This window comes from Quercus lobata, chromosome 4 (genome assembly GCF_001633185.2).
Source record: "Quercus lobata isolate SW786 chromosome 4, ValleyOak3.0 Primary Assembly, whole genome shotgun sequence".
NCBI classification, from domain to species: domain Eukaryota; kingdom Viridiplantae; phylum Streptophyta; class Magnoliopsida; order Fagales; family Fagaceae; genus Quercus; species Quercus lobata.
The window spans coordinates 18,298,493-18,314,014 of record NC_044907.1 but is presented as its reverse complement, the minus strand read 5'-3'; the positions used below and the strand labels follow the sequence as shown (position 1 = coordinate 18,314,014).

Below are 15,522 nucleotides of genomic sequence, written 5' to 3'. Positions count from 1 at the left end.
ACCATATCGCCACGTCACCACCCAGGTTACTTCCCTAATTCCTCTCAATCGTAGCCACGTGTTCCCCAACTCAAACGGCTAGTTTTCAGCCTTTTTAACTCTTTAACCGCCAACCCACACGAAGTAACGAAGATTTTTCCATAGAAAACTCCAGTAGATTCCTCAAAACGCGTAGATATATTAATTATTTATTTATTTAATTTTTTTTTACTGTTTGTACTTTTTTTATTAATTCAAAAAGCACACTCTCAAAAAATTAAAATTTAAAAAGCAAGCAAAACACTATCTTCTCCTCCCTCTATATATAAGTGAGTGATAGAAAGGGACACGACAATTTTTTAAAAGCAACTCCGTGGTTGAAGAAAGGCGGTTCTAAGTTTCCATTTTTTCACAGCAACAGAAATAGAAACGGTTATCCAAAAGAGTTTTAAGAGTTTAAGAGAGTTCGTTTTGTTTTTATTTTCAAAATTTGCTTTCAAAAACAGATTTGTTTTTCGAAACGATTTTTTCTTTTTGAAAAATATGGCGTTGGGAAAGAGATGCGGCAGTTCTTTGAAATCGAAGCGCGTGGTCGGCGGTGAAGAGCTAGGACTAGGGTATGTGAGGTACACGAGATCATTTGGGAGGAAGAGGATTTTGATTTCGAATCATTTCGAGGGTTTGGCGATCGATTCGGCTCCGAAAACGCCGTCGAAGAAAATGTGTGGCGAGAGATTGGGTTTGGATTCTGAAAGGTCTCTTCTCGAAGCCTTGCCTCAGGATATTCTGGTTAGTACCAAATTTTTCTCATTCTCGAAGCTTTTGATTCTGTTTCTGAATCGGATTGAAACTGTTTTTGGTAGTGAAATTGGAATTGAAATTTGACATTTCTGGTTTTTTTTTTTTTTTTTTGCTGAGCAGATTAGGGTTTTGTGCGGTGTGAATCATGAGGATTTGAAGCAGCTATTCCACGTTTCGAAATCGATTAGAGAAGCTGTGAGTATATTTATTCATAAATCAATCTTCAATTTTTTGTTTGATAATGTGAATAATGGATATTGATTTTTAATTTTTGTGTATTTAATTGCAGACTCTGATTGCAAAGCAATGGCATTTCGCGTATAGCACGCCATCAAAGACTCAAGCTTTTCGAAGCGCGATTGATTTGGAGAATCCAAGCGAGTTAGATGATGAAATTGAAGCTCCGAATGCTCCAAAACAGTTGAGGCCTCGTCGGTCGCGGCTGCCGGAGAAGAAGCTGGCCGATATATCAGTGGCATTGTTCGCTTCTCCAGACGAAGAGCATTGGCCGAGAAAAGCACTATTTATGGAAACAGAGATATGAATGAGAGAGGCTTCGAAGGTTTTTGTAAATAGATTTGGTGTTGTATTTTGTAGTTGGTGTTGTTGATGTTGTTGTTGTAAATTTGGTTGATTTTGTACACGTACTTGTAAAGAAATCTTTGCAAGCCAAATCTTCAAAAGCTTTCATTGAAGGTGGGATTGGCTTGGCTGTATTTTTTTTTTACACGAAATTAGTGAGGGGAAAGAGATAGAGAGTCCAGGATTTTAGTTCAGGGGGCAAATCTTGAACCCCTTCTTGTGTCATAAAAATTTGAGTGTGTACAGTTGATTCTGTATACTCTTCTTTGAGCTTAATAAAATGAGAAAATTGTTTCTATGTACTTGTTCTGTTTAGGAATCTGTATATGCATTTTTCTTTTGTTTCAATGTGTTGCTTGCTAGAGATTAGACCTTTGTTTATTATGATATGCAGCACACTAAAATGTGTTATTTGCAATGAAATGTCCCTGTTTTGCACTTATATAAGAATTCGACATAAACGGGGTTTTAGTTAACTTGATTGGTAAAATTTTTTATCTTCAAATTATGTAAACTCATGGATATCTTGATTTGATTATAAAAGGCAATTACGATGGAACGAACCTCATAGATTCCAAATCTCCTATCAAATCTATAGAGTTTGATATTGGAGTCTTGAATGAAATGCTGATTATACTGATATGGGAATGTTTTAGGAATGGACTGTGTGTGAGAAAATGCCTACATTGCTAGGTGCACTGTGCACATATTAAAAAGAACAATTGGCGTGCTCGTGTTTTACAAGGCAAAGACAAGCACATTGCAAAAAGTCATTATTTTACACGGTTGGAATTTGGTGGAAAGGGGAAATGTGAACAAATACAGATTGACATTTTGATTTTGTTGGGAATTGACGGGACAGAATGTTCTATTGAAAATCTAATAAAGTACAGCTATTGGGGGACAGTGTCTTACTTTTCCCAGCTGTACCGTACGCGGTTTACAACTCCAGAAAGCCTATGCAGTAGCTCATGTACATTTAAGAGTCTCTCTCTCCTATTGTGTAATATGTGTTAAATGTCTGTACACTGTTATTAATAGCAACCAAACCTGTAGGGGAAAAAAAGTTTGTATATTCTTGTAACTGAAACTTGATTGAGAAAAACTAGAGAGGACCATGATTTGTTCACCCTTGATTTTCCATCATTGAGTCTTCGAGACCTGTTTTCTGCAATTCTTTGAGTGGATCTATCATCTATATTTTGTGAAATTTAAATGGATATGGAAATTGGGAGGATTGGGAGTCATCTATGGTGCTGTTACATCTTTATTTATTTCAGGAGATTGTTTCCCATATATAAAGATGAATGTCCCTAAATTTCGGTTCTCTCCAAGAATGGTAAAAACTTGAGGGGAAAGAAAAACTTTGAACAAATCATTTATTTCTGGCTGATATATAATAAATAACTTCTGATCCAATATATAATATTATGTTCTGTTAGGAACTATCTTTTATAACTGTATTCATTAGATTAATTTGTTTGGTAGCAAAAATTATCTTAAGTGACAGGCTCACAGTACTTGAGTTTCATTTTCGTTGGTGTGTGGAGCCCATAAAATGCGAAAAGAGCATTCTATAAGAAGATTGTCTCATAAAATACTTTCTCCTAAAGGCCATATTGTTTCCTAGGCAGTCTTTGTTCAACGGCGGTGCCACTGTGTCTGTATTTCTTCCTACTACAGCTTATTTGGTTTCTGTGTATGGCCATTGGAATTCGCTTCTCTCACCTCCCCTCCCCTTAAATGAAAGTAGGGGTGAATTAAACATAAAGAGTTAAGGGTGGCATACAATTGTAAACTGGAGAATCCACGGCCCTGCTAATATGCTGTCAGTAGTTGAGTCTGTGCCACAACTTTAACTTACACTCGGTTCTTAAATCCCACTACTCATCATTAAACCAAAGCATTGTCTTCAAGATATCTACATTCATTGGGTTTTATATTTGGTGAATATGAAGCCCAAGGTCATAGTCCACTTGCTTACTGATTTGGCTTCTTTTTTTTTTTTTTTTTTTAGAGAGAGAGAGAGAGAGAGTTTCAACCTATGATGTTTGTTATGATAGCTCTTTATCATCAGATTAAAGCACTAATCAGTTTTTACTGTAGGTAAGGATTAAATCTCAGATCTCTTATATAACCATAAAAAACTTTATTAGTTGGGTTAACTAGAACTCACACTGATTTGGCTTTTCTTAATGTGAAATAAAAGTTGAATTCTTAATGTGTGTAGGGGCCTTTTTTTTGCGTATTGTGCGTTGGGCTGGGTTGCCTCCTGCGGTAATGGGCCCGAATGTTTCTGAGTAAGGGAGTTAAGACCGGTCCAACTGTAACTCAACTTGGGTCGGTTTGCACACAAACTATGCCTCATCTGCCAGGAGTAGGCTTACAGCAAGTAGAACTGTTTCAAATGAGTTACGGCAGACAGATATAATAATAATAATAAAACAGAGTACTCTGACTATTTAATAACAAATGGCCAAGTAATCTCTACTTATTAAACATAATTACAGTCGTGATAATGTCATTTACAAAGAAAGTAAAGGAGAAAGAAAGTAAAATGAACTAATCAATAATGGGCATAAAGTCAAGTTTTAAGTTTGGTCCACAAAAGCAAAATCAAAGAGGGGAGAACGCTTTCTCTCAATGCAAATAATCTCCCAGGAAAAGATCCTGCCGTGGGGATTAATGGTTTTGAGGGAGTCGGACCTGAATGGTTAATGCCCAAAAGGAATCCTTGTTATGTTTTGGAAGAGAGCAGGATTTGAATGGGGAGAGAGGGAAATTGACCTACTGGTGCATGCCCATTTATTATCTCTCTTTTTTCCTCAATTTCCTCTCTTCTTTCCTCTGTTTTCTCTCTTATCTTTTTTTTTTTCTTTCTCTTGTTTTCTTTTACTCTGCTTTCTTTTACTTCGTGAATACCCTCTATTTTTCGATCCCTTTTTCAGGGCACGGTAAGGGTCCTTTTATAGTGCCTGCTGTGGCCAGTTTTTTACCACTTTGCCCCTTAATCGCCTTTGTCTAGTCTGGGCGTACTTGCCAACCACCAAAGGGTTCGTCTGTGACACTCACCCTTGCCAGACAAAGGCAAGTTTGTTTCATTCGTTAGTCCACCGTAGCACTCTTACTTGCCACGGCATAAATGCTTTCTTTTTCTTTCCCTCAAGGCATGCACCTAACGGTTCCCCCCTCAACCTTACCTCTTTTGGGTGGTCTGTCATCTCAGTAGGACGTACCTCCCAAAAGCGCTTGGGCAGGAGCCGCAAAATAGGTCTTTTCCTCTCTCCCCACCACCAAATCATACCCCCTTTACCTCTTATCTCTGGCCCATGACCCCACCATGTTTCATATTAGCTAGGTATAGGCTGGTGGTGCCTAGACCTTGCGCGTGCTTTCCTTTCAGATATGTCCAAAAATCTGCCTACTGCTCATGCGTTTGCCATGATCTGGAAGCTCGCCGTCCGTGTTTTTTGACTTCTTATGTGGGTTTTTCTTTGTTTTCCTACTCCATTCAAGAGCTGGACTTTGTCTGATGATGGGCCTTACATTTCTTTGTCCACTGTTGGTTTTCTTTATTTCTTACAATGTTGTACTGTTATTCCTGCCGTAATAACTTAATCCTGTTGGGCCTCTTTTGGGCTAGCCGTTTATTCCTTCTCTCAGTGGCTTGTCATGGCCACTGTTTTGCTTTTACTTATGGGCTCCTATGTCCCTTTGGGCATCCATGGCCTGTTTGCTTTCTTTGGGCTTTTTCGGCCTATTTGCTAATTTCACACTCCCATGGGCTTTTTACTAACTTCATTGGGCTTCCTTGACCCAATAACCTTATTCTCATCCTTGGGGTTCATGGGCCTGTCATAAACCCCTTACTCTCTTAGTTTGCATTGTCTTGGGCCTACGGTGGCCCTTCCTCGCTTTTCTACCTCGTACACTGCCCATGGGATGCTACTTCTTTCTTTCCGGACTTCTTTGAGCCCACTTGCCTCTTCAAGACCCATTTGTTTATTTCTTGGACTTGTGATCCATTATTCCTGCCGCTTGGGCCTAATGGTTTTTTACTGTCTATTTTGTCAATTCCTTGTTGCCCTTATTATTGGGCTTTCTTTCTTTCTGCCTGGGCTCTCACAAATGGCCCTCAACAATGTGTAAGAAAAACTTATTCCTTAATATAAAAAGGATAAAGTTTAGTTACAAAATTGGTTGTAGCCAAAAGTTACGATCTTATTTAATATCTTTTTATTGGAAGTGAATTTTGAGAATTCCACTATTGGATTACATCTTCTTTTTGTATCCTCCATACTTGCAAATTTTCTAAAAAATTAAAGATCAATAGTTATACCATCAATAAATTGTTTAAATTACTAGTTTTTTAGTTTTAAATTATGCATAAGATATAAATTTATAAATCATATAATATATAATATCCAATTAACATAAAATTTGATATGTGTATTAATTGAATTCATAAAATTTGATCATATACATTAGCTTATAAGCTAATGCATTTCCTTTCACAGATAAAAATTATTATGTTTTCACTATAAAAATATATTTATTTCTTGCCTTCTAGGAATATGATTTGAAGGCACATAGGTGGACAATACAATATATTGTTTAATGACTATTATGATTTTAGCATTCACATTGGTTCTTGTAAATGCCATATATTGGTAATATTTAACATCAATGTCCCAAAACCCTCCATTACCTGGTCTTGCAAAGTCTTGAAGTTGCAAAAATATTTGCAATTGTGCTACAATGTCATCCTATTTTTATGATGGTACTGTAGCTCAATTGCAAAAATAAAGTATTCAAATTTATTCTTCATCTCATTCTTTTAATCCCTTTTATTCTTTCTCTCTTCTTTGTTTTTCTCTTTCTCTTTCTTTGGTCTCGGTCCATTTTTTTCTCACTCTCTCTTTCCTCACATCTCTAGTGGTTGGGCCTCCATGCCAATGAAGCAGAGATCAAAGCTTCTCCACCGACCTACTAGCTGAGGGGTATTGGACAATTATAAGAAAAATAGTTATTGGAAAATAATGGGTAATCTAGTCATTGGACTTTTATCAAGAGGTTTTAGTAACCAATAACTATAGGATATTATTGTCATGAGCAAGGACGGACCTAGGTGGGGGCCTAAGAGGACCCGGGCCCAAAAAACAAAAATTTTAGTAGCTTCAATTTTTCAAAAAAAAAAAAAAAAAATATATATATATATATATATATATATATATATATATATATATAAGCTTGGGCCCCCTTGGTTTTTAGCTCAAGCCCCCCTCATGAATTCCTAGCCTAGCCGGCCCCCCTCATGAAGTATATTTACAGCCCATATATTTACACATATGTTGAAAAACTGAGCCCATGACCCATGTAAATAAAATAAAAAAAAAAAAACCCAGCAAAACCTAACGGAGAAAGTGAAAGTCTGAAAGACGAAAGTAAAAAAGAAAGAAAGGAAACTTAGGAGAGGTGAAATAGAGTCACAGAGAGATAGAGAGGCCGAGGCGAGATAGAAAGATAGAGAGTACTCAGACAGTCAGACGCCTCCATCATCACGCCGATGACGATAGAGAGGCGAGATAGAGTCACAGAGAGATAGAGAGGCCGAGGCGAGATAGAGAGATAGAGAGTACTCAGACAGTCAGACGCTGCCATCATCACGCCGACGACGACAGAGAGGCGAGACGACACCGACCCCGATGCGAGACCCATTTTGCCGCTACCGCTAGTTGCTTGATCTGCCCAGCCCAGCTTCATTGCTCCTACCTTCATAGTTCACAGGTATTTAATCTATCATTTCCTTCAAAACCAAATAAAATGTTTGTGAATCTGCTTGTGGAGTGTTTGTGTTTTTACTAATGAGTGATGAACTGATGTTGGTGATTGTGAAATTGTAAATTGAATTTGTGCTGTGGCCTGTGGTGTTTTTTTTTTTTTGGCTTTTTGGCTCTCTGTCACTCTGTGTTTGTGACTCTCTCTCTTGTATTATATAGATAAGAGAGATAGAGAGAGAGAGAGAGTAGAGTTTGTAGAGATTACTCAGATTAAAGAAGTTAAAGTTAAGAAAAGTTTTGGTTAGTAGTGTAGAATAAATTTATAGTGTCGAACTGTTGGTAGTGGGATTGGGTTAGTAGGTCAATGTCAGAAAGATGGAGACAACACAAAGACAAAGTCACAAAGAGATAAATAAAGGCAGAACAAAGAAAAAAGAAAAAAACAAATCATATAATATAGAAAATTGTTACACAAATTTAAGAAAATAACAGTGATTCACTTGTGCCTATTGTTAACTCATAATGTTAAATTAGAAAAATTTATAAATTAAAAAGAAGTGAGAAATTCTAAATTTATAATTAAATGCATCATGCATATTACCTAGATTCTAGTATCTGTCTTTAGTTAGTAACAACAACTATGATAATATATATGACTCTTATTTTATTTGTAGATCGTGAAAAAATCAACTACAATGCTTGATTTTTTCAAAAGAAAAGATTCAAATTCTCTTGAAGTCAACGTGGGATTGCCAACAACTAATATTGCTATTCCAATTCTAGAAAATGTAGATATTCTAATTCTAGAAAATATTCATTCCCCAATTCCGGAAAATGTCGATGTTCTAATCTCAAGAAATATTCATTCCCCAATTCCAGAAAATGCCGATGTCCCAAATCCGGAAAACAAATATATCTCTCAAACAAAATTTCAAAAAGTTGATAGTTTATTAAGAAACAATGATTTTTTGGGTATTTGTTTTGGTTGATAATTTATTAATACTATATGGATGTGTATTTGAAATTTTTTTTCTTTGCTTATCTCCGACCCCTCTAGTTTGAAATCCTGGGTCCATCCCTGGTCATGAGTGACCTATATAATACTCATCACTATACCTTTTCATTAAAATATTTCCAACAACATATAATTTGGCCACTATAGTTTAGAAGACCAGTTCCTATTTGGCAAAGTGGGTGCTTAAGACCTCACTTTGTAATTTAACTTCAAAACTTAGATCAAGAGCATCCTTGTACTTAGGACCAAGACCTTGTAACTTTTGAAGTTAAATTACAAAGTGAGGTGTTAAGCACCCACTATGCCAATGATTCAATGAAGCATGTAATTTCAAATTCAATGAATCAAGGAAGCATGTATTATTTATAAAGGTTTTATTTTTTTTCCATAATGAAATAAGTAATGACTCTATTATGAATCCATGATTTAGGGGGAAATGTGTTTTCAAGTGGGCTTTCCATTTTAAGGGACACGATCACAAACTTACCCATTCACGTGGGTTTGGCCTGATTAGAACCAATTGGCAGGCCAAGATCACGAGGCTATGTAAATGATTAAGAGGAGTCTTGATTGTAACATGACGAATTGTTTTGGAATATAACACAAGTGTGGCAAACACTTTCCTCATGTCATGACATATTAATGGTAAAACCCCTCTCATAATCCATTTCTTCCAAATCCTTATTTATAGGAGCCAATTTTCAACTTTCATAGAATTTGGCTTCCCCTCAAAAGAATTAGATTTCTATAAAGCCCTTTAGTAACAAAATAGGTCAAGTTATCAAACACTCACTTAAAAAACCATTAAACATATAACCATATTAATTTTAAACTTACTTATAAACAAATAAATCCTAACCATATTTATAATCATACCAATATCTACAATTATTTATTCAAATTTTTTTTCAACTCTTCCCATCCTAATGTTTACTATGTTATATGAAAAGGTTAATGTGAGCACTGAATACTGCTTAAGTGATAGTATTTGGGCCCTCAATTAATTTCTACGTGGGCTATATCATGATCCTACTAATAGGGCTCTAAACTTAGCCTGGTGTGTCTTCTCCAAGCCTTAATCCAAGACCCTCTTCCTGATTTCCCTCAGTTCGCCAGTGTTTCCCTGTGTTTCTCTCCTTTTATCTCACTTCACCGAAATTTTCCAACCCCCATGCCCTTACCATCTTCCTCCTTTTATAGGTTCTTGTGAGTGGGAGGATCATCATTATTTTCCCACTTCACACACATCCCTATGTTCATCAGAATCCCAAGGGGATCCTCACGACTTTAGAGGATTCTCTTGGAACTTATTCCAAACACCGGACAGTGTTCGAGAGTGGTTCCCCAATGACACTATCAGACCCTGACCACCATCCACTGGGTGCGTGTTGCACCCCGACTGTCTTGTTACCGACCAGTTAAGAGTCTCACGAGTCATCTTCCCCTCGATCACCATCTTGATCTCGGGGTTAGGCCTTTCATGACAAGGCCCAAGTCCGACTCTCTCCTAGCGTACCAAGCCCAATTCGTTTGGTGGGCCTCGGGCTTCAAGTTGGACTTTAACCAAGGGGACAAACATGGCCGCTCGGGCCCAACTCACCCACAGTTAATAAGTGAGATAATACCAATATTTTATATAATAACCCTAAACACAATTATAGACGTATAAATCTTAGATATATTTATCTAAAAAATTGAACATATGTATAAACATATATAAACAATGAAAATTATTTTGGGTTAAGTTGAACAAACAAATTCTAGATTTGAAATAGTGCTCCCCCCAACACCCCCTCAGTAGACCTTCTTTCAATTACTATCTAAAACAAAACTCTAAAGAAATATGTAACTATTGAAACAAAATCTCTAAAAAAATCATTAAACTTATGCTCCGAAATCAACAGCAATTATAATGATGTCAAATCTACTCATGGACTAAAACCATTAAACTAATCTAAGTGTGTTTTTCTTACCACCCAAGCCATACTTGGTTGAACAATACTAAAAAATAGTTCGATAATTATAAATGTGATGATAAAATGTAAAAGACTAGGAATGATTGAATGAGTTTTTTAATAATACTAAAAATATTTAATATGTTTGTAAAAAAATATAAAGTTACATAAATTAGAAACAAAACACTATAGAAAAGTCCTAATTAACCTAATGTGGAATATATAAATTACAACGGAAACTTTTGAACCTATTCAAAATAAAAATGAGCTATAACCCTCAATTCAAAAGAAGCAAAACCTTTTAAATTCCTCTACTTTCCTAAAAAGTCAAGGCTAAACATAATTTAAATAAGTAATTGGGTTGAAACGTTTATGGACTAAACTAACTAAATGACGACAACAAATTAAAAATACCTTTACCTATTCTTGCAAGATATGTCATATATCAAACACTTGCTTAAAAAAACCATTAGACATATAACCATGTTAATAATAAACATACTTATAAACAAATAAATCATAATTGTATTTATAAATAAACATATAAGCAAAAATAATTATTTAATTCATCTAATGTTTACTATGTTATATGAAAAGGTTAATTGGTTAGATAATATCAATATCAACGCAATATTATATATATATATCTACACACACACAGAATACCTCATTTAGGAAAAAAAAAATATAAATAAAATAAATTATATCTTAAATAAGAAAATGTTTTTAAAACACTCATCTTGAAACCTTTCATTTAGAAAATCAATTAATACGGATTGTTTCAAGTTCTTTGAGAATCCCTTGTCATACCTCCAAACCTTTATTTATTATTTTTTTGGAAAGTGATTGATGGAGTATAAAGTGAAACACAAACAAGTTATTCATAAGATTTTTATTATTTAACTCAAAACTTGTAACATATGACTAACAACAACAACATACATTATTTTTGGGCTGAGCTACACTTTGAAATAATATGGGACTGATGTAGTTATTCGAGTGGGCTGAACATCACCTCAAAACTATGAGTTTCTTATTTGTTCCCAAAGTTGTACTAATTATCTGCAAACCAATAACAACAACCATGCCATCCCCTTTAAACATTTGTATATGACATCTAAGCTAAGCCATATCATGTGTTACACAATTCATAGTATGGAATTAAAGATGAAAAAACGAATTTTCGATTTGAAATAAAACTATCTTTTCCCCTTTCAATGACTATCTAGATCAAAATTCTAAATATAAATATATAAATATATATATATATATATATATATACACCGAGAACAAAATTTGAAACAACTTTTATTTTAAACCTCTAATAAAACCATAAATTTAGAGTTCGAGATCAACATCTATAATAATGATGCCAAAAAGGTAGTGCTAAACATAATTCTAGCAAATAATTGAGTTACAATTTCACTAAAGGATTAAAAAGGATCATAGAGTTGAATTTTGGGGTCATTTATTTATTAATTTTTATTGCCTCTGTGTCTGAAGTTGTTGTTAAGATTACTAGTATGGATTTTTTAGTGCTAAAGGGATGGTCACAAAGACAATCGAATTTCAATAGAATATGTAAATCTTCAACTAGGTCGTTGATTTGCTTCCTCCAACTTAGAATTTCACTATTAGTATGAGCATGACCCATGTGATAAAGGCCCCTGATACAGTTGTTTTAAACCATAATTTTGTTGTTAATGATTTTATCAGTAAAATACATGAAAACACTCCAAATATTAATTAAAAATATATAGAACACCAGTAAGCTATCAACTTACTTCAATTTTTGTTGCTTCTTTGATATTTGGTGCTAAGAAGATGGAAATGAATCTTGGGAACCACGCTAGAAACGGTAATAATAGGGTTTTTGAAGCATTTTCATATAGGGCACCTTCCAGCTGCATGAGAAAGGAGGTGCTTAAGTCGATGTAGCCAGTAAAAAGAATAGGTATAAAATGTGTGAATTTGAAGAAACAATTGAATTAAATAATTATTGTTGCTAATATGTTTATAAATATGGTTGAGATTCATTTCTTTATAAGGACTAGATATAGGCATGTGCGTTGCACAGTTTTATTTTTATTTTTATTTTTGTTGTTGTTGTTGTGTTGCATGAGAACTCTTTCAAGTAGAAGTAAGAAATTGTGAATAACTAAAACAATTAAAAATAAATAAATAGACATTAATAGTGAAACAATAATAATATTTAACTCTATTATTTGAGTGAATAAGGTTGTGTAAAAATCCATAGAACTCTCCTTATACATAATATAATAACATTATGTTTCAATATCTTGGAATAGTTTTGATATGCAAATTTTGTGGACCCCATGGGTCTGGTTTTCTAGCTGTAGCTTGGTTAGGCCATGAAAAAATGTTTTATGGTTCTTTGATGTTGGTGGAGCATGTCAAGGTAATAGTTTGTAGAAGGACGGTACAGCTCACCAAAAAAAAAAAAAAAAGTATAGGAAGTTATCTTTGAATGGGATACAAAAATTATGATTAACAAATAAATCTTTTAATTATATTTATAAACATATCAACCATAATAATTATTTAATTCAAATGTTTCTTCAAATTCACCCATTCTAGTGTTTATTATGTTATATGAAAAAGGTTAAACGATTAGATAATACCAGTACAAACTTAGTATAAGAAGGTAACGATTGAATGAGATGAAAGGTAAAACAAAGTGAAAGTTGAAAAAAAAGAAAAAAAAGAAAAAAAAAGATTTATTGATTTAACGGTTTTGGTTCTTACCTTTTGGGTTTAGTATCAAACTCTAACTAAACCTCAATGGAGCAAAAATAGTCTACCATGACCTTTGTAGCATTTCAAACAATTTTCAATGGCATTCAAGTCAGTAAAATCCACAAGTATGGGTTTTTTATGTGATGTTTACATGTTAAGACACATGACTTTGATGATGGAATCTTGAGAATAGAGACAGTCTTAATAAGAATGTGTCTCTCTTATTTTCTGAATGCACACTTAAACATAAATTTAGGTGTCTTTAATAGATCAGGGATTTTGTGCTCTCTTATATTTGTGCACGCCAAAAAACCCTATTGCAATGGGCTAGCCACATGGCGCCCCTCTACTTTTCAAAAATCCTCAATCCCTCCTGTAGTTTTGGTAAAAAAAATAATTGTGTACATAATTTTGAATAATGGCCCCCTATATTTTTTTTTTTCTAAAAATGTCTAATGCATTTATATAGTTGACCAATTCATTTTTTTTTTCTCTCAAATTACTTTTATATCATACATAGCACATTAAATTAAAGTGTAATTAATGTATACGGTACATAATTTAATTATATTATTTTTATTAAATTGACTTGTACATTTTTTGACACGTTAAAACTTACTTTTGTTGTTGCACTAATAATTTGAAGTAGAATTTAATCTTTTATGCCTAACCCTAAAAGCAAGAAGAAAAAAAATTCTACTTCAAATCCAATGTAGGGGTGAAAAGGAGGATATTGTGGCAAAATCAGGAATCTTTTAGGACCATTGTTGGTAAAATCTCCATGGACACTTGCTGATGGTTTCAATCTTGTGAGGGGTCCCAGGGAGAGGTTTGGAGGTAAAATGGTCTGGATTTGAAGTAGAATTTTTTTTTTCTTGTTTTTGCAATATCTTACTAGTTTTAAGTCTGATTTGGATTCATAAGTAGTCATTATGAAGGGAATTCAATTGACTATCTATCACTGGGCTAAAAAATATTTATCTCAATCAGTCAGTCGATTTTTTGGTCAAAAAAGAACATTTGGTCATTTTGACTCTTGCACTTTTTTTTTTGAAAATTTTTAATTCGACACATAAGTTAATTTTTGACATTCTCTTGATCCCAAAACTGGAGAACATGATTTTTATAAATTTTGAACTAGAATTTGGATTCTTGCGAACCCTCAGGTCAGGTGGCCTTGCCTGGCCTTTGGGCCAATCTTGGCCAATTGGGCTTGTGGAAATTTGTTGGGCCCGAATATATTAAGTTTATTTTGCTGTACTTATTACGTTTGGGTTAAAATTAACCTTTAACATCATGGCCCGTAGATGTAGGGAAAGAAAAAAATTGACATCAACAATAGCTATTATAGGGTTGAAAGAACACCAATGAATGGGAGTTATGTAAGCGAGAGTGAGCATTGTAAAAGTACTAATCTCAAATTAGTATAGTGGATTCAATCTATCTTTTCATGTAGAAATGTTTGTGTGTGTGTGTGTGTTTGTTAATCTATATGAATTTAATTTAATTATGTAAAATAATAAGAAGCTACAATCATGCACACACATCACCCTCAAGTGTTACACACAAGTCACGCAGAAGATCCTTTCTTAGTCTAGTGTGTTGAAAACAAAGAACAGGGACATGAAACGCAGTAGTTTACGAGCTCATTAAAGCCAGACTCCAAAACGACAGCGTTTGATTTAAGTAAAGAACTAATGAGTTTTATACATGCGGCACCGTTTTGTAGTGGCTTTGCTGATTTTATTGATGCGGCGCCGTATCACTTAAGTTCTTCAACCCCCTGCTTAACGGTTCCCTGTTAACTAATTTTGCCATGTGTCTGTATTTCATTGGTAGTTAGTCCAACAAACTTTCCCGGTTATTTCGGATATAGTTTAGTTAGTTTCTTTTCTTTCTTCTTTGTAGATTGTATATACTAGTCTGGACTATTGTATCTATTTCTCAATTCTGAGATTTTTTTTTTTCTTCATATCAATAAAACTGAGTTTTATTTAGAGAAAGTTCTCAGATTTTTTACATGGTGACAACAGGCATTCCCTTGTTGAGACGCTGACAGTTTGGTATTTCGCTCTGGATTTCCATTCATGGCATTTTTTTGAAATCCTCTTCAAGTCTCATAGCATTCTTGACTGACTCTATATAATTTTCAAAGCTTGATGCAATGATGTTATGTAACATCCTTTCATTTAGGGCTTTTGGAATTTGCTCGGTTCCTTAGCCCTTAGCCACAATTGGGAGCAAGTAAAGCAAGATGACTCATTAAGTTTAGTGGCATACCAATCCATTATCATGTTCCTTTGCATTAAGTTTGCATACTACTGCTTTTTACGTTTATTTACAACATTAGGGATGATGCTGTCATAGAATACTTTCTTGAACATTTCTCATGTGATGCCCTCAATTGTGTGGATTTAATTATAAGAGTGTGTTGTGTGATGTATTGAGTCCCACATTGGGCATTTGTCAAATGGAACTATATAAGCAATTTTGAGGAACCCTAATCATAACTTAAGTAGTCAGTCTTGGGTATAGTGTAAATTTGGCTAACACTTTTCTCAAGCTATGAGAAATAGTATCATACCTTGCTTGATTAATGCTTTATGGCTTAGGGCAATACATCACAACGCAAGTTCTAATGAGAATGTCAAGA

At 34.3% G+C, this 15,522-nt stretch overlaps 1 protein-coding gene across 1 annotated transcript; it reads left to right on the top strand.

Moving 5' to 3' along the window:
• Positions 1–265: 265 nt before the first annotated feature.
• LOC115986978 (F-box protein SKIP27) lies at positions 266–1,664 on the top strand. Its single transcript, XM_031110412.1, has 3 exons — positions 266–768; positions 901–975; positions 1,070–1,664. Exons 1-3 carry the CDS (start codon positions 523–525, stop codon positions 1,322–1,324), a joined length of 576 nt encoding a protein of 191 aa, XP_030966272.1. The 5' UTR covers positions 266–522; the 3' UTR covers positions 1,325–1,664.
• The last annotated feature ends 13,858 nt before the right edge of the window (positions 1,665–15,522 follow it).

Coding starts and splice junctions, on each gene's coding strand:
- LOC115986978 (XM_031110412.1), top strand. CDS start 523: ATGGCGTTGGGAAAGAGATGCGGCAGTTCTTTGAAATCGAAGCGCGTG. Junction 769..900: donor CCTTGCCTCAGGATATTCTG/GTTAGTACCAAA, acceptor TTTGCTGAGCAG/ATTAGGGTTTTGTGCGGTGT. Junction 976..1,069: donor CGAAATCGATTAGAGAAGCT/GTGAGTATATTT, acceptor ATTTAATTGCAG/ACTCTGATTGCAAAGCAATG.